The following is a 27,959-nucleotide window of genomic DNA, read 5'->3' as shown; positions in this document are numbered from 1 at the left end:
TGTCGATAAATAAGATCAGGATTTTTATTTGTACTGAATGATTACACAAACCATACAACCAATGCAACGACAAAGCCCTGAGATGCTCTTCACACACAGCATTCAGCATCGGTTGGTCACCCTCCATTTATCCAAGATTCTGACAATAATCTCCATTTAAAAGCGATAGAAAAACCATAGAACTATTTACCCCACAAGAAAAAGAGATAGCGAGTACACGCTTCAACTGCATCACAGGTACCATATACATTAGAACTAATCCATTGCCCCAGGTTTCCGGTCCTTAAGCTGACTCTGTTAGATTCCTCCTGCTCTGACAGTGTTTCGTTTTCCCAGCAGTCACTGCTCCAGCACTGCAGGAGTTAACCAAATATAAGCAATGAAATACTGAGAGACAGGCAGCTGCCCGGGAATGGTCTCCAGTGATAATAGAACACAGGATAATTACAGTATATTGTGCGGCAGGTATAAACAGAGGCTGTAAGCTTGCCTAGCTAATACATGGGTATAATAATGCATGCATTTTCTATAAGCTGAAGTCGAAGGTGAGGTCAGACTTTCCCATCCGCTGCTTGTACACCAGGTCGAATTTGTCGTTCATGGAAACAGTGAAAATATCTTTCCACAGGCCGACTCTCCCTGAAAGGAAAATAAAAAGAGCAGGATTGAGTATTAACCATACTTAAAGCCGCAGTGCCATGAAAAAATGAGAGGGGTGTTATTTAACATAAATCAATGTGCAGGTAATTATTTTCTTGGTTTTTATTCTTCAGGGTGATATAAATGATTTATGATTCTGCACAGTGTCATGTGACTACCATGGCAACCACAGTCACCTGGCACATAATGTAATGAGCAGAGAAGCATTGCAACCCCGCTCTGAGCTTTGCGTACTGTAAAGTCCTCCCCTTCCTCCACCCCCTTCTGCCATCACATGACATGCTGAGAGCTGTAAGCCTGTGTGTGTGTGACCGGCAGCCATACTTGTTGCCCTTCATATTTGGAAAAGAAGATCTATAGAAGGCCCGCTAAGAAAAAGATGCATGCTTAAAAGTTATTTAACATTCTATTTAAAGAAAAAATAAATAAACCTTGTATGTGGTATATATTGTTTTCAGTTTTTAAGTCTAATTTTTTATTTATAAAAACAATGAGTACAAGATAAATGCAGATCTAATTTTTATTTTCTTCAACTACAAGTGGTATCCATGAGACACTTTATGAGTAATTAGCAGGCGTTGTTTTGCTGATAATTTGATAGGCTACATTTTCAACAATCTTGTTTCAATCCACAAGCTGGCTGCCTGCCCTGTGTTTAGGCATGCTTGCCCACTAGGCCACCTTCCCCATCCTGCTTATCTTTCTTCTTAAGCGGGGCCTTAATGACTCACATCATCGGGCCACACCCAAAAAAAGTAGACAAGTAGGTGTTTAGGTGACAAGTTCTCTTTAAAATCCCAAAATTTAGATGTCATGGTCTCAAATGAAAATAATGTCTGGAACAGTAAATGAATCGCTAAACTGACATACGGCCGTATACCCCCCACTTATACCACTATGTATGGATAGATAGATAGATAGATAGATATTGTAAGTGACCGATATGTGATAGTGTTAAGCTGGGTACACACTACACGGTTTTCGTCCAATAATCGGCTCAATAGGCCGACATACGACCGCTCGTTCAAAAGTCGAGTCAGTGTGTCTTGTGGCACCATGGTTGAAAGTCTGCCCAAGTGGACGATTGTCGCCTCATTTGGTTGGTCGCACCGTTAAATATTTTCGTTCCAATCTCGTTTCCGCTGTGTAGTGTGTATAAACTTCCGACCGATCCACAACAGTGAGTAAGAAATTACAGTCATTGCTCACGACAACATGGCTGTAAAAAGTCGCTAAAGGGACGTCCGCTCTTCCCTTTATCGTCCTAAACAAGGCTAGTGTGTATGCAGTCCATGGACTGAGCGATCCGACCATCGATCGCATGTAAAATCGATTGGCATAAAAAGTTGGTGGAAAATTCTGTAGTGTGTACCCAGCTTTACAATGAAGACCATAGGAGAAGTGGCAGTTTGACATACACCCGTATACCCCCACTTACACCACTCGTTGCAATACCAGTATGTTTTATCTATTTATATATTTGATCTACGACTATTTGGGATTGTTTCTCTCTATCCCAATTCATCTCCTCCCATCTTGATTATGATTAGAAGGTTGACAAAGCTTTTGCTTAGATGCAGCATAAAGTATATTTCAGCCTCACAACTAGTTGGAAATCCGTACAGTATTTTCTAAGGTACATTTAGAATGTATAAAGTGTAAAATGATAAGAACATCTCTGCTTGAATAGTATGAAATCAACATATTGCTTTATTAATGTATGAAATAAATATGTTTCTGGTCTCGAGTAATAGCTGTGGAAACCGGGTATATTGTGGGTCCATACCCATCTTCAGATTAGTTTAACTTATTGCTTATTAACGTTCCCTTGGATATGACATAGATCCGCTATCTCAATTATGGGTAACTAAATCCGGAGAGCAGCTTTGGGTGGTAACCACTTCAACCATTATTATTATACAGGTAGCAGAGCTGCCTGGTGTTTTTCTCCATGAAACAACCTTGCATTATACATGAGATACCCACCTGATACCCGCTGGCAAACATGAACTACAAGCTAATGAACTGAATGCTCAAATCTCTCTGACAGCTCTTCAGAATGAAAACAACCAATGGGCTAAAAGAAAGCAAAAATAGAACTTAAAAAAAAAACAGACAACATTCAAAGGAAAATGAAAGTAAATTAATGTAACACCAAAAAATAAGCAATAAACAAATATATAAAAAAAATGAAAACATAAAATTAAAGGGAATCCTATAACATTGATGACTGTTATTATTTTAAAAGGACCTGATAATGAGCAAATATTTAACTAAAATATTATTGAAAATTAGAGTTTATGAACAATTATACATTTCTGGGGGAATCATGGCAAACCCCATTAATATTACTGTAAGGGGGAGATTCAGTTAGCCACGAAGTGTCTCCGGAACATCCGCGAGACACGTCACAGAAACCTCCGCTCATTTTTACTTATTCTCCATAGTGGTGCGAGGGAAAATAAGAAGAGATTTCTACCATAATTGACGGCAAAGTGCGCGGCACAATGTCCGCGTACCTCATCACCGGCAAATGACTCTCCCCCTAAATGTGCACGGAAATGAGGTTCCAGGTGCAAAATTACTCAATGTCCTTTCTTTTCTTGACCATTTATCCAAAAATAGGAAATAGATATTATTTTTTTATTCTTATATTTTCTCTTTACATAAGATGAAACCACCGCCTGCATCGCAGTATTTATGGAGATTGGCGATGGGATGAAGTGGGTGTACCAGAGTAGGAAGTGAGCTGGTCACGTGACACTCACACCCAATCGTGGAATGCCCTCTTTGGAGGTGTACGCCCACTGATGTCTTGCAGCCAATCACGGTGAGGGGTTCCCATCCCCTTTAATACATCAATAATAATAATCAGTACCGGCTGAGAACAGCTGTGATTCTATATTCATTTAAAATTGAGCCAGGGATAAATAAATACATAAAATGTGTATAGCAGACACTGGCAAGATGCTCAGCCGTCTCCTTCCTTTCCTCTGAGCCAGCTGAGTTTCATGGGACATAGTTGAGCTCTCAACCATCCTTGCTTTCGAAATACTTTTAATATATTTTAATAACAAATAGTTACTTAAAACAGAAGTCGGCAAACGTTTGCTCTCCAGCTGCCACCGAACTACAAGTCCCAATATGCCCTGGTGCTCTGAAGATGTTGTGAAAAGTTCTGTCTGCCATGCTGGGATTTGTAGTACCACAGCAGCTAGAGAACCATGGGTTGCTGAAGGCCGATCTTCAAGCAGATCAAAGGTGAGATGTGGAAACAGACCAATAAAAAAACAAAGAAATAACAAAATAGAAATATGCATGGAAGAAATAAATGCATTTCTGGGATTTGCTACCTATACTTCCACATGATAAAATGCAGATGGAGAATATGAAGACCCTCAGCTGATGAGATGGGCAGGTCTGTGTCCCAGTTTTTCCCAGGACAGTCCTGGTTTTCTTGTTCTTATTTTGTCAGATATTTTCTACTGTAATCTGATGGGGAACCTTGTACTGTAATGTGATGGGAACCTTGTACTGTAATGTGATGGGAACCTTGTACTGTAATGTGATGGGAACCTTGTACTGGAATGGGATGGGGAACCTTGTAATGGAATGGGATGGGGAACCTTGTACTGGAATGGGATGGGAACCTTGTACTGGAATGGGATGGATGAAGCTTGTACGGAAATGGGATGGGGAACCTTGTACTAGAATGGGATGGGGAACCTTGTACTAGAATGTGATGGGAACCTTGTACTGGAATGGGATGGGGAACCTTGTACTGGAATGGGATGGGGAACCTTGTACTGGAATGGGATGGGGAACCTTGTACTGGAATGTGATGGGGAACCTCTTACTGGAATGGGATGGGAGAACCTTGTACTGGAATCGTATGAGGAACCTTGTACTGGAATCGTATGAGGAACCTTGTACTGGAATGGGATGGGGGAACCTTGTACTGGAATGGGATGGGAGAACCTTGTACTGGAATGGGAGGGGGGAACCTTGTACTGGAATGGGAGGGGAACCTTGTAATGGAATGGGATGGGGAACCTTGTACTGGAATGGGAAGGGGAACCTTGTACTGGAATGGGATGGGAGAACCTTGTACTGGAATGGGATGGGATAACCTTGTACTGGAATGGGATGGATGAAGCTTGTACGGAAATGGGATGGGGAACCTTGTACTAGAATGGGATGGGGAACCTTGTACTAGAATGGCATGGGGAACCTTGTACTAGAATGGGATGAGGAACTGTGTATTGGAATAGGATGTGGAACCGTGTACTGAAATGGGATGGGGGAACCTTGTATTGGAATGGGATGGGAGACCGTGTACTGGAATGGGATGGAGGAACCTTGTACTGGAATGGGATGAGGAACCGTATACTGGAATGGGATGAGGAACCGTGTACTGGAATGGGATGGGGAACCTTGTAGTGAAATGGGACGGAGAACTTTGTACTGGAATGGGACAGAGAACTTTGTACTGGATTGGGATGGGAGAACCTTGCACTGGAATGGGATGAGGAACCTTGTACTGGAATGGGATGAGGAACCTTGTACCGGAATGGGATGGGGAAACTTGTACTGGAATGGGATGGGGAACCTTGTAGTGGAATGGGACGGAGAACTTTGTACTGTAATGGGATGGGAGAATCTTGTACTGGAATGGGATGGGAGAACCTTGTACTGGAATGGGATGGGAGAATATTGTACTGGAATGGGAGGGGGGAACCTTGTACTGGAATGGGAGGGGAACCTTGTAATGGAATGGGATGGGGAACCTTGTACTGGAATGGGAAGGGGAACCTTGTACTGGAATGGGATGGGAGAACCTTGTACTGGAATGGGATGGGATAACCTTGTACTGGAATGGGATGGATGAAGCTTGTACGGAAATGGGATGGGGAACCTTGTACTAGAATGGGATGGGGAACCTTGTACTAGAATGGCATGGGGAACCTTGTACTAGAATGGGATGAGGAACTGTGTACTGGAATAGGATGTGGAACCGTGTACTGAAATGGGATGGGGGAACCTTGTATTGGAATGGGATGGGAGACCGTGTACTGGAATGGGATGGAGGAACCTTGTACTGGAATGGGATGAGGAACCGTGTACTGGAATGGGATGAGGAACCGTGTACTGGAATGGGATGGGGAACCTTGTAGTGGAATGGGACGGAGAACTTTGTACTGGAATGGGACAGAGAACTTTGTACTGGATTGGGATGGGAGAACCTTGCACTGGAATGGGATGAGGAACCTTGTACTGGAATGGGATGAGGAACCTTGTACCGGAATGGGATGGGGAAACTTGTACTGGAATGGGATGGGGAACCTTGTAGTGGAATGGGACGGAGAACTTTGTACTGTAATGGGATGGGAGAATCTTGTACTGGAATGGGATGGGAGAACCTTGTACTGGAATGGGATGGGAGAATATTGTACTGGAATGGGATGGGAGAATCTTGTACTGGACTGGGATGAGGAACTGTGTACTGAAATGGGATGGGAGAACCTCTTACTGGAATGGGATGGGAGAACCTTGTACTGGAATCGGACGAGGAACCTTGTACTGGAATGGGATGCGGGAACCTTGTACTGGAATGGGATGGGGGAACCTTGTACTGGAATGGGATGGGGGAACCTTGTACTGGAATGGGATGGGAGAATCTTGTACTGGACTGGGATGAGGAACCGTGTACTGAAATGGGATGGGAGAACCTCTTACTGGAATGGGATGGGAGAACCTTGTACTGGAATCGGACGAGGAACCTTGTACTGGAATGGGATGGGGGAACCTTGTACTGGAATGGGATGGGGGAACCTTGTACTGGAATGGGATGGGGGGAACCTTGTGCTTGAATGGGATGAGGAACCGTGTACTGGAATGGGATGAGGAACCGTGTACTGGAATGGGATGGGGAACCTTGTAGTGGAATGGGACGGAGAACTTTGTACTGGAATGGGATGGGAAAATCTTGTACAGGAATGGGATGGGAGAACCTTGTACTGGAATGGGATGGGAGAATATTGTACTGGAATGGGATGGGAGACTCTTGTACTGGACTGGGATGAGGAACCGTGTACTGAAATGGGATGGGAGAACCTCTTACTGGAATGGGATGGGAGAACCTTGTACTGGAATCGGACGAGGAACCTTGTACTGGAATGGGATGTGGGAACCTTGTACTGTAATGGGATGGGGGAACCTTGTACTGGAATGGGATGGGGGAACCTTGTACTGGAATGGGATGGGGGAACCTTGTACTGGAATGGGATGAGGAACCGTGTACTGAAATGGGATAGGAGAACCTCTTACTGGAATGGGATGGGAGAACCTTGTACTGGAATCGGACGAGGAACCTTGTACTGGAATGGGATGGGGGAACCTTGTACTGGAATGGGATGGGGGAACCTTGTACTTGAATGGGATGAGGAACCGTGTACTGGAATGGGATGAGGAACCGTGTACTGGAATGGGATGGGGAACCTTGTAGTGGAATGGGACGGATAACTTTGTACTGGATTGGGATGGGAGAACCTTGTACTGGAATGGGATGAGAAACCTTGTACCGGAATGGGATGGGGAAACTTGTACTGGAATGGGATGGGGAACCTTGTACTGGAATGGGACGGAGAACTTTGTACTGGAATGGGACGGAGAACTTTGTACCGGCATGGGATGGGAGAATCTTGTACTGGAATGGGATGGGAGAACCTTGTACTGGAATGGGATGGGAGAATATTGTACTGGACTGGGATGAGGAACCGTGTACTGAAATGGGATGGGATAACCTCTTACTGGAATGGGATGGGAGAAACTTGTACTGGAATCGGACGAGGAACCTTGTACTGGAATGGGATGGGGGAACCTTGTACTGGAATGGGATGGGGGAACCTTGTACTGGAATGGGATGGGGGAACCTTGTACTGGAATGGGATGGGGGAACCTTGTACTGGAATGGGATGAGGAACCGTGTACTGGAATGGGATGAGGAACCGTGTACTGGAATGGGATGGGGAACCTTGTAGTGGAATGAGACGGAGAACTTTGTACTGGAATGGGATAGAGAACTTTGTACTGGAATGGGATAGAGAACTTTGTACTGGAATGGGACAGAGAACTTTGTACTGGATTGGGATGGGAGAACCTTGTACTGGAATGGGATGAGAAACCTTGTACTGGAATGGGATGAGGAACCTTGTACCGGAATGGGATGGGGAAACTTGTACTGGAATGGGATGGGGAACCTTGTAGTGGAATGGGACGGAGAACTTTGTACTGGAATGGGATGGGAGAACTTTGTACTGGAATGGGATGGGAGAACCTTGTACTGGAATGGGATGGGGGAATATTGTACTGGACTGGGATGGGAGAATCTTGTACTGGACTGGGATGAGGAACCGTGTACTGAAATGGGATGGGAGAACCTCTTACTGGAATGGGATGGGAGAACCTTGTACTGGAATCGGACGAGGAACCTTGTACTGGAATGGGATAGGGGAACCTTGTACTGGAATGGGGGAACCTTGTACTGGAATGGGATGGGGGAACCTTGTACTGGAATGGGATGGGGGAACCTAGTACTGGAATTGGATGGGAGAACCTTGTACTGGAATGGGAGGGGGGACCTTGTAGTGGAATGAGACGGAGAACTTTGTACTGGAATGGGATAGAGAACTTTGTACTGGAATGGGATAGAGAACTTTGTACTGGAATGGGACAGAGAACTTTGTACTGGATTGGGATGGGAGAACCTTGTACTGGAATGGGATGAGAAACCTTGTACTGGAATGGGATGAGGAACCTTGTACCGGAATGGGATGGGGAAACTTGTACTGGAATGGGATGGGGAACCTTGTAGTGGAATGGGACGGAGAACTTTGTACTGGAATGGGATGGGAGAACTTTGTACTGGAATGGGATGGGAGAACCTTGTACTGGAATGGGATGGGAGAATATTGTACTGGACTGGGATGGGAGAATCTTGTATTGGACTGGGATGAGGAACCGTGTACTGAAATGGGATGGGAGAACCTCTTACTGGAATGGGATGGGAGAACCTTGTACTGGAATCGGATGAGGAACCTTGTACTGGAATGGGATAGGGGAACCTTGTACTGGAATGGGGGAACCTTGTACTGGAATGGGATGGGGGAACCTTGTACTGGAATGGGATGGGGGAACCTAGTACTGGAATTGGATGGGAGAACCTTGTACTGGAATGGGAGGGGGGACCTTATACTGGAATGGGATGGGAAACCTAGTAGTGGAATGGGACGGAGAACTTTGTACTGGAATGGGACAGAGAACTTTGTACTGGATTGGGATGGGAGAACCTTGTACTGGAATGGGATGAGAAACCTTGTACTGGAATGGGATGGGAGAACCTCTTACTGGAATGGGATGGGAGAAACTTGTACTGGAATCGGACGAGGAACCTTGTACTGGAATGGGATGGGGGAACCTTGTACTGGAATGGGATGGGGGAACCTTGTACTGGAATGTGATGGGGGAACCTTGTACTGGAATGGGATGAGGAACCGTGTACTGGAATGGGATGAGGAACCGTGTACTGGAATGGGATGGGGAACCTTGTAGTGGAATGGGATGGGGAAACTTGTACTGGAATGGGATGAGGAACCTTGTACCGGAATGGGATGGGGAAACTTGTACTGGAATGGGATGGGGAACCTTGTAGTGGAATGGGACGGAGAACTTTGTACTGGAATGGGATGGGAGAACTTTGTACTGGAATGGGATGGGAGAACCTTGTACTGGAATGGGATGGGAGAATATTGTACTGGACTGGGATGGGAGAATCTTGTACTGGACTGGGATGAGGAACCGTGTACTGAAATGGGATGGGAGAACCTCTTACTGGAATGGGATGGGAGAACCTTGTACTGGAATCGGACGAGGAACCTTGTACTGGAATGGGATAGGGGAACCTTGTACTGGAATGGGGGAACCTTGTACTGGAATGGGATGGGGGAACCTTGTACTGGAATGGGATGGGGGAACCTAGTACTGGAATTGGATGGGAGAACCTTGTAATGGAATGGGAGGGGGGACCTTGTACTGGAATGGGATGGGAAACCTAGTAGTGGAATGGGACTGAGAACTTTGTACTGGAATGGGACAGAGAACTTTGTACTGGATTGGGATGGGATAACCTTGTACTGGAATGGGATGAGTAACCTTGTACTGGAATGGGATGAGGAACCTTGTAGTGGAATGGGATGGGGAACCTTGTACTGGAATGGGATGGGGAACCTTGTAGTGGAATAGGGCAGAGAACTTTGTACTGGAATGGGACGGAGAACTTTGTACTGGAATGGGATGGGAGAACCTTGTACTGGAATGGGATGGGAGAATCTTGTACTGGAATGGGATGGGAGAACCTTGTACTGGAATGGGATGGGAGAATCTTGTACTGGAATGGGATGGGAGAATCTTGTACTGGAATGGGATGGGAGAATCTTGTACTGGAATGGGATGGGAGAATCTTGTACTGGAATGGGATGGGAGAATCTTGTACTGGAATGGGATGGGAGAATCTTGTACTGGAATGGGATGGGAGAACCTTGTACTGGAATGGGATGGGGGAACCTTGTACTGGAATGGGGGAACCTTGTACTGGAATGAGATGGGGAACCTTGTACTGGAATGGGATGGGAGAATATTGTACTGGAATGGGATGGGAGAATCTTGTACTGGAATGGCATGGGGAACCTTGTACTGGAATGGGATGGGAGAACCTCGTACTGGAATGGGATGAGGAACCTTGTACTGGAATAGGAACCTTGTTCTGGAATGGGATGGGAGAAACTTGTACTGGAATGGGATGGGAGAACCTTGTACTGGCATGAGATGGGGATCTACTGTACTGTACATATATAGCAACCTATGCCTGTTTAGTAGATGCACCACAGTTGAAGAAGCTGCAGATTAACCAACCCCTGATATACTTTTGCCTGACTTGGCCCGTCAATAAGAACCTATGGCCCAGTGGGCACACCTAAGATGGTTCAGGCCTCCAAACCAGAAACCAAGAAGGTGGGAAGTGGGTTGTGTAATGACACACAATATATATTTTTTTCAATTACATTGAAATATTTTTTCTTATCTCATGTGGGTTCCCCCCACCGTCCCCTTACAATGAGGTACATCAGCATCACTGGAGTCTGGTCTCAGACTTACCGTTGTAGAGTTCCCATCGGTCCCTATTTTCCAGGAACACTCTCAGGCTTTCAACATGTTTTCCTGGAAAGTTTTGTCCTAAGAAATGTCCCTATTATTCAGTATTGACAAACTGCACAGTACAATTTCTCTTCTTTGTATATTGAATGCAATTTGTACTATATATTCTAATTGTCTGGGCTTTATAGTTTAATAGTAGTTGAGGAACATTTAAAAAATGGAGCTCTAATAAGTTTTAGTTATAATGTAACAAGAATTCTTCAGCATACACTCCTGCAAAAATTACCGCCAGCCCCCCAGGTTTGTTAGTGTCTGTGTAACATTTGTATAGCACATAGTATTGTTTAAAAAGTCCACTAACTGCGGAATTCTACCCAATATGGCGCATTGTTTGAATAGTAACGTGAGCGCTATCTGTACACACACTTGTGCAGCTCTGCCAAAGCCGAGAAGGAAATTTGTATATGCAGGGACTGAGTTTTCACGGAAATCGCCCCTTTATAAATTCATCACTTAGGGGTATATTTACTAAACTGCGGGTTTGAAGAAGTGGGGATGTTGCCTACAACAACCAATCAGATTCTAGCTGTCATTTTGTAGAATGCACTAAATAAATGACAGCTAGAATCTGATTGGTTGCTATAGGCAACATCCCCACTTCTTCAAACCCACAGTTTAGTAAATCTAGCCCTTAATGTTTGTAATCATACTTTAATTGATATGCGCACAACATGGTGTTTTTTCAGCCTTGTCAGATGCTAATTTTGTGAGTTAGAAGGAATGAAATATTCCTGATATTATTTTTAATATAACACGGGGGGGGGGGGGAAGGGTTAACACGCACCTCTGCCAACAGGGAGGGCCTCCGCATTACAGCACTGGTCAATCAGCTGGTGGCAATGTTCTACCGTGGATTCCAGCTGAGATTTATCATACGATACACCCAGAAATCTCACCAACTGTTCCACCATTGTGGCGAGGTCCTGGTAAGAGACGCAGACAATATACATCAGTAAGTACAGCCCTGTACATGTATAAAGTACAACAACCTTACTATGTTCAAAATTATATTAATATACAACATTAAAGTGGACTTGCCATCTGCACACAGTGGAGGCATCCATTTTGGCTAATCGGAAGCAGTGACATCACTGAGGCAGTGCCTGACTAACATTCATGAGGTCTGGCTTATATTCATGAGGTACTGGTTCCTAATGAATATTATTTCCTCCCACAAAATGGCTGCCTCCACTTGTCAAGGTGACAAATCCACTTTCAATAAAACACTGTATTAAGTACAAAACCATTATTATAAATTGTTTACATGGCAAGAGGAAACACTCTAGTTGACATGGAAACTAAATAATTTTATTACTAAATGCAGACGATTAACAAAATGAGTCCGGTAAGTATATGTCAACCCTCAGCGCCCAATACCAAAAGAGGTGTATTGAATCCGAGTAGCTTAGTCAGAAGCTGAAATAATAAACACCATCTATTGGTCTTGTAAGTGTGAAGGGTAATTAGAGAGACGGATATGCAAAATAGCTGTTCTTGAACAAAATTGGCTGTATTTATAACGCCAGATTAAATTAAAAAAAGTCAAGAAATATGGAAGGGGCTAACTTCAAATGAGTATGGATAGTCGTCTAGGGAGGTAATACACCTCAGCTTATGTACAGTAAGTGTATTTATAAATAAACATTAATTATGCAACATCGCCAACACATGAGTAAATGTTTTGACAGACAATAAATAACGTGTTAAATTTCTGCTTTTCAGCATGAAAATATAGAGGTCAAATTTTACATGGATTCACACAGACACAGTCAACGAAAATGTCACCTCAGGGCGACAACTTGGACTGCAAAAGTGGAATACGGACGCAGTATAACACTGCCATACGTTGCTGAAACATTCCAAGAGCCTCCCTGACGTACTTTCCGAGGACTTGGACGATAGGTTGTCCTCACCTTGTGCATATCTTCGTACTTCAGAAAAAGCACATTAGAATCAAAGCGGTGGTCCCAGAATTCTTGGATGTGGTCAAACCATGATCCGTAGCCCACTGTGAGCGCAAAGAGACCAGAATGAGTGGAGCTTTCACACAACCACAGTAAGTATAGCCAGCAAAATAACCTTTGTCGTTTGTCATGTAATGTATCGGATTTCTACACATGTAAATGAGAACTGTTATTAAAGGAGAACTCTGCACAAAATGTAAAATGTAGTTTTAGATACACAGGGAAGGAGTACTGACAGCACCGCAGTCTGATGGAAGCAGGTGAGCTGTGTTAGTAAACATTAGAACAAGCCGGGCCAACTTGTGGCAATCTGTCAAACTACAAGTCCCAGCATGCCCTGGCAGCTATCAGCTGGCTATCTACTGACAAAGCATGCTGGGGATTGTAGTTTCACAACACCTGGAGAGCCACAGGTTGGCCACACCTGGACTACAGCATGGTGGAGCATTCACTAAAAAGCAGGAAAGGAAAACTCTATCATCCGTCTTAACATAGTGAACTCCGCCAAATACTAACGTTTACATTTTGATTGATATTCTTCTGTAAATGGAAAGTAGAAATTGCAAAGGTTATCTATAAACCTGTCATGCACCAAGTGAGTAAAAATGATAAAGTCATGTTGCTCCCCAGAAACATGACATTTTATTGCATATTTGTCCGTAGTAAATTGTTTAAAACCCTCCCTAACTTTTTTTCCAATGCCTTGGTGGGGCTGCTTCTACAGCACTGTAAAAGCTAAGCAGGAACCCCTGTCCTACACTGATGAGCTCTAACAATAGTGACACAGTCTTCCTGTAGAGAGAATCCTGCCTGGCTCCCCCCTCCCCTTCATAAAAGGTGGAAAGTGTTTTCTCACATTTGTCGTTCATGAATCTCCGGCAGAATTCTTGGAAAGTTCCTCTGTAGCTCATGGTCCTCAGGGAGCGGTGGAACTGGTAATAGGACACTACAAGGTCTTTAGGATTGCGAGCCATATAGATAACCTGCAAAAAACAAGTACTTGTGATGAACTTGGATTTCAAACATCATTTAAATCGAGACCATTGGCCGTCGGATACAGTTGTATTTACTAGGTGCCCAGTGACCTGTGCAAGACTTAAACTTGTAAGTTATTGGAACCAGGAATTATTCTCTGTATTGGGTCTATATGTCTAACTGCGCCATGCCCAAACGTCAACACCAACGGAATCCTGGACTCTGGTAACAAAGTGTGGTAGAAAGGGAGAAGGAGACAGATAGGAGGGGGATTTTATAAGCGGAGGAAGACTGCTGGGTAAGAGGCATAACAGCCTGGAAATGCATTTTGGGAGGACACAGGAAGCAATGAACACTAGAGGATATATTTACTAAACTGCAGGTTTGAAAAAGTGGAGATGTTGCCTATAGCAACCAATCAGATTCTATCTGTCATTTTGTAGAATGTACTAAATAAATGATAGATAGAATCTGATTGGTTGCTATAGCCAACATCTCCACTTTTTCAAACATGCAGTTTAGTAAATATACCCCTATGTCTACTGTCCATCCAAACCCATTTTATCCCTGCCTAAAAATTCTCCAGGCAAGTATTGCCTTGGCCAGCAGGGGTCAGTAGCACCCAAGTCCTCATGTAATAGGTAATTGACATTTTTTTTAATTTGTTTTTGCAAACAAAAGACATTAGACATCTTGTCATCATTACATAACAAGGGGGTTACAAATAAATAGAACAAGATGAAGCAAAATTACATTTTTTTAACTATTCCCCTTTAAAAAGTATCTACCACCTTAAAATTGAAGACTACATATATATATATATATAAAAGATTTTCAACCTTAGTAAGTAAAGAGAAAATATCCCCAACACAGCATGAAGTGAGTCCGGCCTCACAATTACCTTGGACTCTCCATTGTGCAGATCCAACGGCAGGAACCGGTATGGGAGGTGACTCTTGATAAGTCGAGGTGATGTCAGTTCCTGGATCAAAACACATATACAGCCATAATAACCATGTCCTATAAACAACATCAATTCCAATCTACTTCACTTCTAAAAAGGAAAAGTGCAGGTGTTTCCCATAGCAACCAATCAGATTCTAGCTGTTATTTAGTCTATGACAGGCCTGTCCAACCTGCGGCCCTCCAGGTGTTGTGAAAACTACAAGCCCCAGCATGCTTTGCCGTAGACAACCAGTTGATAGCTGGAAGGGCATGCTGGGACTTGTAGTTTCACAACACCTGGAGGGCCGCAGGTTGGACAGGCCTGGTCTAGAACATGATAGCTAGAATCTGATTGGTTGCTATGGGCAACATCTGCACTTTTCCTTTTTAGAAGCTTCAGTAAATCTACCTCTTAATCGCATGATTATCACTTGTTGTATGCAATCAGAAACTATTACGATGGGTAAAGAGACACTATTATCAAAATTGTGTTTAAATTATATTTATATTTTTTAAACAGGTGTTATAACTGCAACGTTTCTCCTCATTTTCAATTACTTTATTACTTTTCCTAATTTGAAACCAGCAGGTAGCTCCGTTATCACTCATTATCTGACAGTACTGTCTATAGATGGGATAGAGAGATCACACAGCCGGCTCGCAAGTCAAATAAGGCAAACAACATTCACTTGATATCTTAGTTATAGAAATAAGTAAAAACTTGTTCATTATTTTCAGAACTCTTCAGATAATTATTTACTGGTTTTTTTTTAACTGATCTTTAACTGTTACATTATAGGGCCAGTAAACCTAAAACACAATTTGCTTTATATAAAACAGTTACTAATAACATCTACTATATAAATGCCTAGTGGCGTGTGTGAAAAAAACAAAAAAACAAGCTGCAGCGCCACCTGCTGGGCAGAGTTATACACTGACCTATATATTTCTTGAAGGAGAAGTGACAGTTGGGAGTGGTTGATGGTTGCCGGGGGTGACAGTGGAGAGTTTTTAACACCTTAAGTAGCTTGATGAAGGATGTGGCGATGAAGATGAAGGATGAGGTGATGGAGAAAAATGATGAGGTGGTGACATGTGGACAAAACCACGTTAAAAAAGGGTGCTTGCGTCGGGAAGTAACGCTCTTCCCCTGAGGAGGCCTGGGCTAGGCCCAAATGCATGACAAGAACCTTTTTAACACCTTAAGTAGCTTGATTTGATTAGAATGCATCATGCACGGGTTATCTTGTGTATATATATATATATATATATATATATATATATATATATATATATATATATATATATATACACACAAGAAAACAGGGATACTCTGCACTCTCCAAACACATAATTAATGCTATACCAAGTACTGTTCTATATTAAAAACAGGGAATGTTAGTTCCACATATTGCAATATATGTTAAGCTGACCAACTGACGCCAAAGTCTTCCCATTCTGGCCAGTCCTAACATGATCAAATGCTATGCTATTTATCTGGGCTTAAGACTTACCTGCACACAGCTTTTAAAGGCAAGACTTTCCCAAGCACTAGCAGCCGTGGGACACCTGGGACTCACCTGACACAAGTTGGAATTAATAAATGTAAAGAATGTAGAAAGTACATTCCCTGTTTTTAATATAGAACAGTACTTGGTATAGCATTAATTATGTGTCTGGAGACTACAGAGTATCCATGTTTTCTTGTCTATAAAATGTGGGCAACCCCACTACTGGTCCGGACGAGGTCTAAGATTCATTATCGACATTGCGCCCATGCGGATATTCCCCGAATTTGCTGACCTACAACGACGATATGACATTCCCCATGACCGTTTCTATCAATACCTTCAGTTGAGACACTTATATCAATCAATCCCAACGCTTAAGCTTATATACCAACTTACACCCTTAGAAACTTTTTGCAGACGTAAATCCCTTCCCACTGGTTTAATCTCTACTTTTTACAGCATCATGGTGGCATTTCGTCAACCTGCCAAAGATCGCTATGAGCTGAAGTGGGAAGAAGACCTTGGCGTTGAACTGGAGATAGAGGAATGGGCTAAGATCAGGTCACGAGTCACCAAGAGCTCTATCTGTGTCCGTACTAAAGAGAACTCGTATAAGCTCTTATATAGATGGTATTTAGTCCCAACCCGCTTGAAAGCCATATATCCTGACTCCTCTAGTCAATGCTGGAGACTATGTGGGCAAGAAGGCTCATTCCAACACATCTGGTGGTCCTGTCCGCGACTTGTGGAATTCTGGCGGAAAATTCACAATTTAATTAACAGTCACCTCAGTAAAACTCCCCCCCCTGCCCCTCATACTCACTATTACATAGGCCTATACCGGACGTTAACAAATATACAATGGCGCTTATGGGCTATATACTCAATGCAGCTAAATGCGCAATAGCAGCAAATTGGAAACATCTAGAATCCCCATCGTTGCCTGAAATTATCAACAGAATATGGCAGACATATAGCACATTACAAGCATTCTCAATGATCCTTGGCTCACCTCTTGTGGTGCAGAACAACCAAGGCCCGATTAGAATGGAGACTAATGTATATAGCGTCAGAAGACGTTCAATATATGGTATACACCGGTAACACATCTAGATGCCAAGTCAGGTGCCCCTCTTCCTTCCCCCTCTTACCATACTAACATCTTTTCCTTTCCTTCCCCCTTGCCTCCCCCCCCCTCCCCTGTCCCCTTCCCCTGTCCCCCGCTTTCTCTCTTTTCTTTCCCTCTCTATGTTTCTACTTTTATTGACAAAAGTTCACATTGTTCTTCTCATTTGCAAGGTATTTGTTGTTTGATCAATGTAACTTAATCCTTACACTGTTTTGAAAATTGAAAAATCTCCCTAATAAAATATGTTTAAAAAAAAAAAAAAATGTGGGCAACCCCCTCTTGCACCCCAGTTTGTACATGGTGAGTGCATAGGATCTATGTCTGTTTTTGCTTTTATATATTTATATATATATATATATACACATATATATATATATATATATATATATATATATATATATACACACATACAAGAGTTCCCATACCTAGACATGAATCTTAAAATAATTGACATTATAATACCTCACAACTTTCTGAGATTGGAAAGAGGTAATGAGGCGCTGCAAATTTTAAACTTATAAGCCCCAACCCCAGCCTTGTCCCAGCCCCACCCCTCATAAACACCATTCTATACCAATCTCTACCCCAGGTAATGCCTCCCCCATATTTATTTTCACCAAGGTCATGCCCTGCTCATTCATTCTATCCCAGGTCATGTCTGATTTACCCACAAACTGATCTCCACAATTTAACGTTCACCAAGATCATGATAAGCCCCCAAATTAACCTCCAAATTGATTCTTACCAGAACAAGGCTGATAAGCTCCCAGCCTGAAACTCATTCTCCCCTATATCATGGGCTATCTCCGCTATTTGATACCCCATTTGATTCTCCCCCAGATCATGGCAGGCCCCCGACTGAATTGCTTCCATCACTCATACTCAGTACTTACCTGTGGTCGAGCCGGCTCCCAGGCAGCAGCCTGGCGGTGGTCTAGTGGCAGAGAGATAATGCCGCAGCCATAGCTTTCAGTGTGTCAGGCAGCCACCTCTGGGGCAAAACTTAGTCTTGCAAGATAAGGGTTTAATCATATCTCACTCGTGAGACTGAGAGCGCTGCAGTAAAATATGTGACTGCCTGACAGTAAGAGAGAGTGCAGATGATTCATTCTGACTCTTTGTCAAACCGTCATACCAGTGAGGACTGCCACAATTAATAGCCGGAGAGGGGTGTAAAAATAAAATTTCATTGGGGGATTGGAGGTGTTTTTTAAACGTTGCTCTTGTTGAATGTGTAGTTTGTCTAAGCTGTTATCATTGTCAGTGAAAACTGATATCCTTCCGGCGGTTCTAGACCTGTGATGGACAACAGTCACATACTGCCCTCCGAACCTTCACCAGCTACCGCCTGCTACGGACAGCACAATGGCTCAGTGGTCAGCACTTCTGCCTCACAGCACTGGGTTCATGAGTTCAATTCCCTACCATGGTCTTATCTGTGAGGAGTTTGTATGGTCTCCCCGTTTTTGCGTGGGTTTCCTCCGGGTGCTCCGATTTCCTCCCACACTCCAAAAACATACTGGTAGGTTAATTGGCTGCTATTAAATTGACCTTAGTCTCTCTGTGTGCGTGTATCTATATTAGGGAATTTAGACTGTAAGTTCCAATGGGGCAGGGACTGATGTGAGTGAGTTCTCTGTACAGCGCTGTGGAATTAGTAGCGCTATATAAATAACTGATGATGATGCATCAACCTAAGCTCACAGCTTAAGCCCTCTTGCACCTTATAAAAACCCTTAATATATCTGAAAGTTTCTATCATGTCCCCCGGTTCCCTTCTCTGCTACAAACTATACATATTAAGATATTTTAGTCTTTCCGGGTAAGTTTTGTGCTGTAGGCCATGCACCATGTTAGTTGCCCTTCCTTGTACAGTCTCTAATGTATTTATATCCTTCTGGAGATACGGCCTCCAGAACTGAACACAGTATTCTAGATGAGGACGTACCAATGACCTATACAGTGACATTATTACCTCTTTCTTTCTGCTACTGATTCCTCTCCCTCAACAACCAAGCATCTGACCTGCCTTCCTCATTGCTTTGTTACATTACTTACCTGCTTTTATGTCACCTGAAATAGTGACTTCTAGATCCCTTTCCTCTTCAGTAGCTTCCATTATAGTGTCATTAATGCTGGATTTAGCCTTTGGGTTTTTGAGACCCAAGTGCATGATTTTGTATTTTTGGCATTAAGCTGTAGTTACCACTCTCTTGACCATTCCTCTAGTCTACCACATGTAAGCAGACACTCTCTATCAAGAGGTACATTAAAAACGTTACCGCACCAGGTTGACGGACAGACGCACAGAACTGCATTGTGACTTTTGTAGCCTTACACTTAACTTTCAATAGCTGGTGGAAATCTGCTCGTTGAACTGTCAGATGTGTTTGTTATAATATGTAACACGTTTGTCTTACATGAAAATACCTGCTGATATGTTATTACAGGTAGGTGTCTTTCTGTGATTCATTGTATTGTTATAACTTATTTTGTGGCCCTTTTAAAGGTTAGAGGTCAGTATCTGGGGCCCCTGAAGCGTATCAGGTTGTCCATCACTGTTCTGGACTCCTGAAATTCTCAAACATATATCTGATATCCCATAGATTGTAAGCTCCTGAGCAGGGTCCTCTCACCCATCTGTCTGTATTACCCAGTATTATTTTCTTACTGTGTTTGTTCCCAATTGTAAAGCGCTACGGAATCTGCTGGCGCTATATAAATAAATGTTGATGACGTTTCTGATGATAGCTGAAAATAATCTCTCTATTATAAAAACATTTATGCAGATTATTTGTTGTTTTCATGTTTATTGTGATGACTACTGTATTGTATTTTTTTGTTAAAGTATTATTTAAAACATCATTTTGTTTTGTTTTTGTTTTTTAAACAAAAAAAGGGAAAAAGGAGTCTGGAAAGCTGGAACAAATTCACTGATGAAGCAAAATACTAACAGATGTGATATAAAGGAGAATGGTAACACTTCAGTCGTGGAGATGCAAAGCATGCTGAATGTATGGAAGGGATAAAGGAACGCTAGCTCGGTCTACCCTACACGTACTGGAGAGATAAAGATACTATATGTACCTCGTCTTGAAAGCATCCTGTTGCCAGTGAGGAAACTCACAAAACAAGGCAATGTTGTGACATTCAAGGATGACAGCTGCATCACCACAAAAGGGAGTGACACAAGAAGTCGGCAACACTACGAAGCAGGACCTGCATATCATCATTTATTTATATAGCACCACTGATTCCGCAGCTCTGTACAGAGAACTCATTCACATCAGTCCCTGCCCCATTGGAGCTTACAGTTTAAATTCCCTAACACACACACACACACACACACACAGACTAGGGTCAATTTTGATAGCAGCCAATTAACCTACCAGTATGTTTTTGGAGTGTGGGAGGAAACCGGAGCACCCGGAGGAAACCCACGCAAACACGGGGAGAACATATAAACTCCACACAGATAAGGTCATGGACGAAAATTGAACTCATGACCCCAGCGCTGTGAGGCAGAAGTGCTAACCACTGAGCCACCGTGAACTGCATCCGTAAGTGGCACCGACCTCTAGGAACCCTGTAGTTAAAGAGCAAGTCACTATTGGGAATCTAGATTATTTTGGCTGTAGGCAGTTGATGAAACGCACTAACTGCTTGAAAGAAAGAATTTTTTTGTCATTTTGGTAACTTAATAAAGTTTTGTTTTTAAGTCAGGAAACTAGAAACTGACATTTGAGCATTATACATTATAGTGCTGCTACCGTATAAGACACAAATGATAAGATTTGCTCTATAATAAAAACCTCTACTTTCCTGTTTTCTGACAAATTCTTTATCTCAGCATGGTTATTTTATTAATCCTGATACATTCCTATTAACACAATTATTGGAAATTTGATCTTAGATTTGTTTTTCCAAACTAAGTTACTTTTTTGGACATTACAAACTTAATGTCACATGAGTTACACTTTAAAAATACGGCTGCCTAACACCTGGGATAGGACTTTATTGTAAGAAAGACAAAATACAATTTAATAATAATAAAAATACAATACAGATTGACGGACACACTGGCACGCAGGACATACCTTGATGATATCCAGACCGGGCTGCGGGTACTCTAAGACGGGCAGCTGCTCGTCAATGTTCATCAGTCCTATCTCATCGGGGTCCGCCCCCTGGCTCACCAGATATACCACTTCCTGCAGCAAGCTGGTTCCTGCCAAATAAATCCCAAAACAAATTAAATTACATAGTGAGGAACATGTAGATATTACAGCTGTATCTTAATGTAGCTATAAACACTTAGGGCTAGATTTATCAAACCTTCCAAAAAATGAAAAGTGGAGGTGTTGCCCATAGCAACCAATCAGATTCTACCTATCATTTCCTATAATGTACTAGATAAATGATAGTTAGAATCTGGTTGCTATGGGCAACACCTCCACTTTTCCTTTTAGAATCTTTAGAAAATCTATTCCTTTCATCTGGTTATTTGGCCCAATCATTAACTGAAAGGTTTCTATGCAAAATTTAAGCTGGGCAATCAGATGCAGCCCGTTATTAACACCACACCTCACATGTGAACCTCATACCTCATGTCTACTAAATGCAAATGCAGTAGTATCAACTTTAATTGAAAAATAATTATCCTATATAAAATCCGCTTGGAGACAAATATTATTATCCTGATATGTGAAAACTATGTTCTATATACAGATCTCTGATACTTATATTTACTGGCAGAGATGAGAGGAAGTGATTACAGAATGTTAAATGAATGAAAATATGGAATTCTTTGCTTCTAATACTTTGTTCAAAATTCCACTGACAACAACGGAAAACACAAAAAACATATCAGTTTGTTTTACAACCATGAAAATATTGTGTTCTACTTGTGTATAATATCCCTTATTATTTGCAAGTTTCAAAGACTTGTCCTCTGTCCACTATGCCGTTCTGCCGTCCAGATTTATAGAGATGACATTTTTGAACCTGGGATAATCTCTTTGTCCCGTCCTCCTCCGCTCAACTTACAGGCCCAGACAAAAACCAGGGGAGACCAATCAAAAGAGGGAATTAACAGACAGTGGCTTGCAAGGGGGTGTAAGCAGGAGGGCCAATCAAAATCTGCAATCAAGAGACTGTGGCTTATGATCAAACCCTCCTCTGCCAATTTAAGTTGGAAAACTAATTTGATTTGACGGTTCTGTATCGCTGAACCTACAGAACTAATGAGGCCATGAGGAAACCTGATGAATATAGCAGCCTCTGGGGCTTTAGTTTGTTTTTGTTTGGTACTTTGGTTGGGAATTCCCCCTTGGATACCCCTTTATTTGCTCGATTCAACAAGGTCTTGGTACTTACAATTAGTGAGGACCTCTGCTGGCCACCCTCTGTAATGACCTCTGAGCACTAGAGGAGAGCTGGCTATAATCCCTAGCCGTGCATTGGTACTACAGGAGTTCCTACATCACTACAGTGACTGCTAAATTGAGAGACCAGTGAGGAGTTGAAGGCAAGAATCCCCGAGAGGATGTCTAGTTGGATGCATGAACGTTGTTTTATATAGAGGCTTGTTTGACACCATAGTCTTCCCACGTGTCTAATTATTAACATCAAATCTCTATTATGTGCTGTTGAGGAACCTGCTCCTTCCACTATCTAACTTTCAGTCATCTATGTCTGTTTCTTCCTGCTTAGCACCATTCCTCTCCTCTGTCGAAGTCGTATAATTGGATGAAAGAAAGTATATTGATTAATATTGTTTTACCGTGCGATTGCGATCAGTACGCCACGTGTTACGTGTCATGGCGCGATTGCACGATAAAATACGCACGCATACACTCGCACTCTCACATTCATTTATTTATATATTTCATATTTATAATGGTTCCATTCCACAGTTTATGAGCAGCTGGTATTTGGTTTATAGTTATATATATTATAAGGTTATATATACACTTTAGTGATATTTAAGGTTCAGGTTACAGGAAATATTGCATGTTTAGTATCATTTTAATCCCCTATTTATCCGCAGTTGTCTGATTAATTCGCCGAAGGGATCGCACATTGCATACTCTAGTTAGCGATGTTAGGGCATAAATGTTTAAAATGATACTGACTGTGTATTGTAAATAGACTAGTTTAAACTGGATTCTGGGCGGGAAAATATGAGTCATCATCTGGAGAGTAGACCCCCACCTTTGGAGGGGGTTGTTTTAACTGGCCTATGACCTGCATTACACTGGACCCTCCTGAAGCCTGGACCTATAGAAACAAGCTACATCATCTGTATTGTTTTCTCTGTATCACTGAGTGTATATATACAGCTTCCTGGGACCAGATAAAACAGTCATCACTGACCACAGTCTTCTGGACTGAAGGACTGTTCTAGCTGGATCCAGCAGAGGGCGCAGCGTATGTATGTATTTATTTGGTATCGGCTGTATTGTACTGTATCTTATTTATGGAACTGCTAAACCTTTGCTTTTGCTAAATAAATAGTTTGTGCTCTGGAACCACAAGAAATCGCAATGCTTATTGGAAAACGATGAAAATACTTTAATACCTCACATCATGACACTATCCCTGTCACATGCTGCTTGATCCTCACTTACACAGTCACACTAGTGGCAAACGCATATCCTGAAATACTTTGTACTGCCGTGAACATTCCGGCTACCAACTTCTAGCTTTGCCCACTTCCAAATTGGAGGAAACCCATGCAAATCAGGGAGACATACAAACTCCACATAGATTGGGCTCAACCTAAACAAGACTTTACTGCATCAATACGATAAGAGCTCAGGAATGTTAATTGTAAGCTCATCTGTCAAGCAAAACATTATAAACCGCTTTTTATTATGTCAAATGAGCACTTTTATCCTGTCACTACCAAATTATAAACACAACGAACTGTGAACTGGTTTTTACAGCTTGTCAAAGTATGTGCGCGGCGGCTAGAATTTGGACAGCCATTATGTAACGTAGTCCCCATAGGGAAATGTTTTCAAAACAAATCATGTCACACAAGTCAGACGGAGGCTTTTCAGCAGCCAAATAAAGAACGGATATGCAGATCTGGTGCCTGAAGCAAAAGGATTGTCTATGTTGGAAAAAAATAAGGAGGCAGCCATTTTGTATTAAGTGGAACCAGTGACATCACTGAAGCCTAAGACACTTTGTATGTCAATGCTTCTATGTGAATTGATTGGCTGCATGGTCGTGAATATGGAGTCAGCTCACAAAATGGCTGCCTACACTGTGTGTAGGGGATGGTATATTTCCCTATATCAATAAAACATTTAATTATTTTAGGATCCAGGGTTTCGTCTATACTGTTATTTGCAATTTTTTTTATTTTGCTGACCTGCATCTGATTGTTTTGCTACCAATAATTTTCTGTAAGTTGATATTTTCTTCTCCAATAAACATAGACCACACACGTAAAAAAAAAGAGCTCGATTTTGGGGAAAAAATGCCCCATTTTCATTCCAATCAAATATGTTTCAAGGCCTATATTAAATAAATAAAGACAGTAATGTTTGATCTCTCATTATTTATTAAAGCACCTGCAAATTTCCGCTGACACGCTATCCTAATTACACAGAATACACACATAAGATTAGAACAATTTAAAAGTTCAGAAAATATCCCAATAATTGGTACCATTTATATTATACGATAAGAAACCAAAATATTGTTGCAAAAGTTGTGTTAAATTTAATGTCAATCTATTTTTATTTACACAACCTTGATTTTCTTCTGACTCTTTTTCTTTCAAACTCAAGCAAATTGTGGTGATTTTAACTGATTTTGGGTTGTTTGAAAAAAATAAGGCACTTACCCTCTAAATATTGTAGTTTTCCCCATTCATTTCAATGCGGTTGTACCCTACATGTAGAAATCCTCATTAAAGTGAATGAGCCAATTTTATTGAATGGACCTACCCCACATTCCTATATGGTTTCCCCCCCCCCCACATTATTAGAGATGTAATTAGTCTCTACTGATTTGAAACCAAAGCAGATAGCCCAATGCTTTGACCATTTAGCAGCGGGCAAAACTAGCAGGCAAAAAGAAGATTTTATTGTATATATAATAAAGTAGTATGATGGTGGTCAGCAGTTTTCTTTGTACAGTAACTGGTGCTCATAGGAATAATTGACCTCTATGGGAAATGTGCTGTCTTTATACACTGACGTTTGTTTCAAACGCTGGCAAGGCCAAAAATACAGCAAACAATCTTCATCTGGTCAGTGCATTAAAATGTGTGTACAGACAATGCTTTTCCTATAGGGATCAGACAGTTTCATATTTTAGATCTGTCCGAGCTGGCACGTGCCCCCAAATGGGAGCCATAGTGAAATTTAGTTGCAATGTACCCTCTTTCATGTCCGCAGTAACAACGTCATCACCGATAGATCATACTTGCCAACTCTCCCGGAATGTCAGGGAGACTCCCTGAAATAGGGGTGATCTCCCTCACTCCCTGAAGAGTCTGGCATTCTCCCTGATACTGAGCCAGTACAAGACGTGGTCGGCTTCGCCATCTGTGGCATGATGACACAGTTCAGAAATTGTGTCCTATGTCCATGTATTGATCCCTATGGAAGTGGCCATTTTCATGGAGACCAAGATTTAATCAAAGACTGACAGGTAAGACAACATGACTTCAGTAATGGCGACAGAAATGTAAAATACACTTCAGTCTGTAGAGATTCATTAGCTGCTTTTCTTTAACGCATAGTTGCCAACTTTCCTGGAATGTCCGGGAGACTCCCGCATTTCTGGGAGCAGAGCAACCTCCCGGTTCTCGCCCTCGCAATAGATTGGTGGCGGGCGCGTGGCTTAATGACGCAAATATTGCGTCATCTTAGCTCCACCCCCTGATGTAATTGGCCAAAATTGTGACAATCGTTTAGGAGGCAGGGCAAAAATTATGCAGTTCGTCAAACCCCGCTCCCCCACCTCCCCCGGGATCTCGCTGAAGCCAATGAGGAAAAGTTGGCAAGTATGCGATAGATGAGAAACACAGACTTAAATAATTTACTAAAGGGTCAGTGTTGAACAAAGCAGTGCACACAGTAATAGAAAAATGACTTAATTTTCCCAATTAAATTAATTGCACAGATTATGTTATATTTTATACACCTATAGAAAAAAATCTATTTTGACAAATAAATGCGTTTAAATGAAATTATTACATAACTTATAGATACAATCGACCCTTTATTTCTAGAATTCCAATCATTAGTCATTTTAAAACCTAAAAAGCCATGTCTACCAATGTTTAATCTATTCAAGACCCCCCACCTCCCTGAAGTTTGGGAAAGAAGATTGATCAATCATTGCTGAAATGAACAAGGTCACATCAAATCCAGATCATCCGTAAAGCATTCCTGTTTGACCTGACTGTAAAGAACCATTCCAAAACACGGAATATTATTATTTATGATAGAAACAAGACAGGATTAATATTTGGACTAATTATGATAAAACACGGCTGAAAGTTCTGGATCACAATATCCAATGATACAAGATGACTTGAAAATGCAATTCCCTATCAAAGTCAGCCAAGTGTAAGAAAAATATGATATAACCTGCAAGACACACAATTGTGAATATTCTATAAAAAAAATAAATCATACTGTTTCCCTAACTGTTATAGTCAGGAAAATAAACTGACACTAAGCTCTGTTTGCATCATACAGAATCTATATGTTTCCCATGTCAGCAGTGCATAGGTTAATAATGACATAGTGTGCACAGTACACAGTATGGCAAGATGTCACTGTCTGGAGGAATACCCCAATGATGGTGTCTTATGTCAGCAGAGTCCCCTCTCTGTCCCCTAGACCTGCAGCCCCCTCTCTGATCTCATTATACTGGAGCATCAGATCAGAGGTAATTAAAGTTTTCCTGGCTCATTCTGCAGACAGACGCCCTTATCACTAGCTGTCAGTTCTCCATTGATGGCAGACTGAGTGCTGTGCAGATCTATAGTGCAGTCTGCAGAGAACTGCAAAAAATCTGATATGTTTCTTTTTTTTTTTTTTTAAATGCATTTACCTGATTTGGGGTATGTGACAATCCAGACGTCATTCTCTCTGACAGGGAAGTCAGCAATTTCCTCCATTTTCCCCCTGCAGAAGGGGGGTAGCCTAATTCCATTGTATTCAAAGTACTTGCTCTCAAACTCTCCCGGAGTGCTGGGGGTCTCAGCTTCACTCTCTGCCATGCTCAGGTGATGCTGGGGGGCGAGCAGCAGCAGGTTGGGGCTAGTCTGGGGGGGTTCAGTGGGTAAAAGATGCTGGGATGGCTGGATGCACTGAGCACGGTGATGTAATGCGATGCTGAGAATGCTGCAAACGTCCTCAGTAGCTCCCCCTGGCGCTCACTGGAGCCAGTGCAGGGAAGCGGCAGCCAGGCAGAGCGCATGCGCACCACTCCCCTCCACAACATTGGCACTTTGGGGAATTCTCATAGGAG

The 27,959-nt window shown here is 42.2% G+C and overlaps 1 protein-coding gene across 4 annotated transcripts; it reads right to left on the bottom strand.

Annotated features, from left to right (window-relative positions):
• SULT4A1 (sulfotransferase family 4A member 1) lies at window positions 1-27,849 on the bottom strand. 4 transcript variants are annotated; one of them, XR_012691425.1, is made up of 9 exons: window positions 27,540-27,849; window positions 21,554-21,684; window positions 14,773-14,853; window positions 13,753-13,879; window positions 12,846-12,940; window positions 11,717-11,855; window positions 10,873-10,950; window positions 2,647-2,737; window positions 1-639 (listed from the first exon to the last, which is right to left on the bottom strand). XR_012691425.1 is itself a non-coding variant. In XM_075210274.1 (8 exons), the coding sequence occupies exons 1-8, from the start codon at window positions 27,706-27,708 to the stop codon at window positions 527-529; spliced, it is 933 nt and encodes a 310-aa protein (XP_075066375.1). In that variant the 5' UTR covers window positions 27,709-27,849; the 3' UTR covers window positions 1-526. The 4 variants fall into 4 exon arrangements, 2 of the variants coding, with proteins under 2 accessions (XP_075066375.1, XP_075066376.1); XR_012691426.1 differs by lacking the exon at window positions 10,873-10,950; XM_075210274.1 differs by lacking the exon at window positions 2,647-2,737.
• Between the last annotated feature and the right edge of the window lie 110 nt (window positions 27,850-27,959).

Source organism: Mixophyes fleayi, chromosome 4 (assembly GCF_038048845.1).
Source record: "Mixophyes fleayi isolate aMixFle1 chromosome 4, aMixFle1.hap1, whole genome shotgun sequence".
In the NCBI taxonomy this organism is placed as follows: Eukaryota; Metazoa; Chordata; class Amphibia; order Anura; family Limnodynastidae; genus Mixophyes; species Mixophyes fleayi.
The sequence above is the reverse complement of the archived record's forward strand: the minus strand, read 5'-3'. Positions and strand labels throughout refer to the sequence as shown.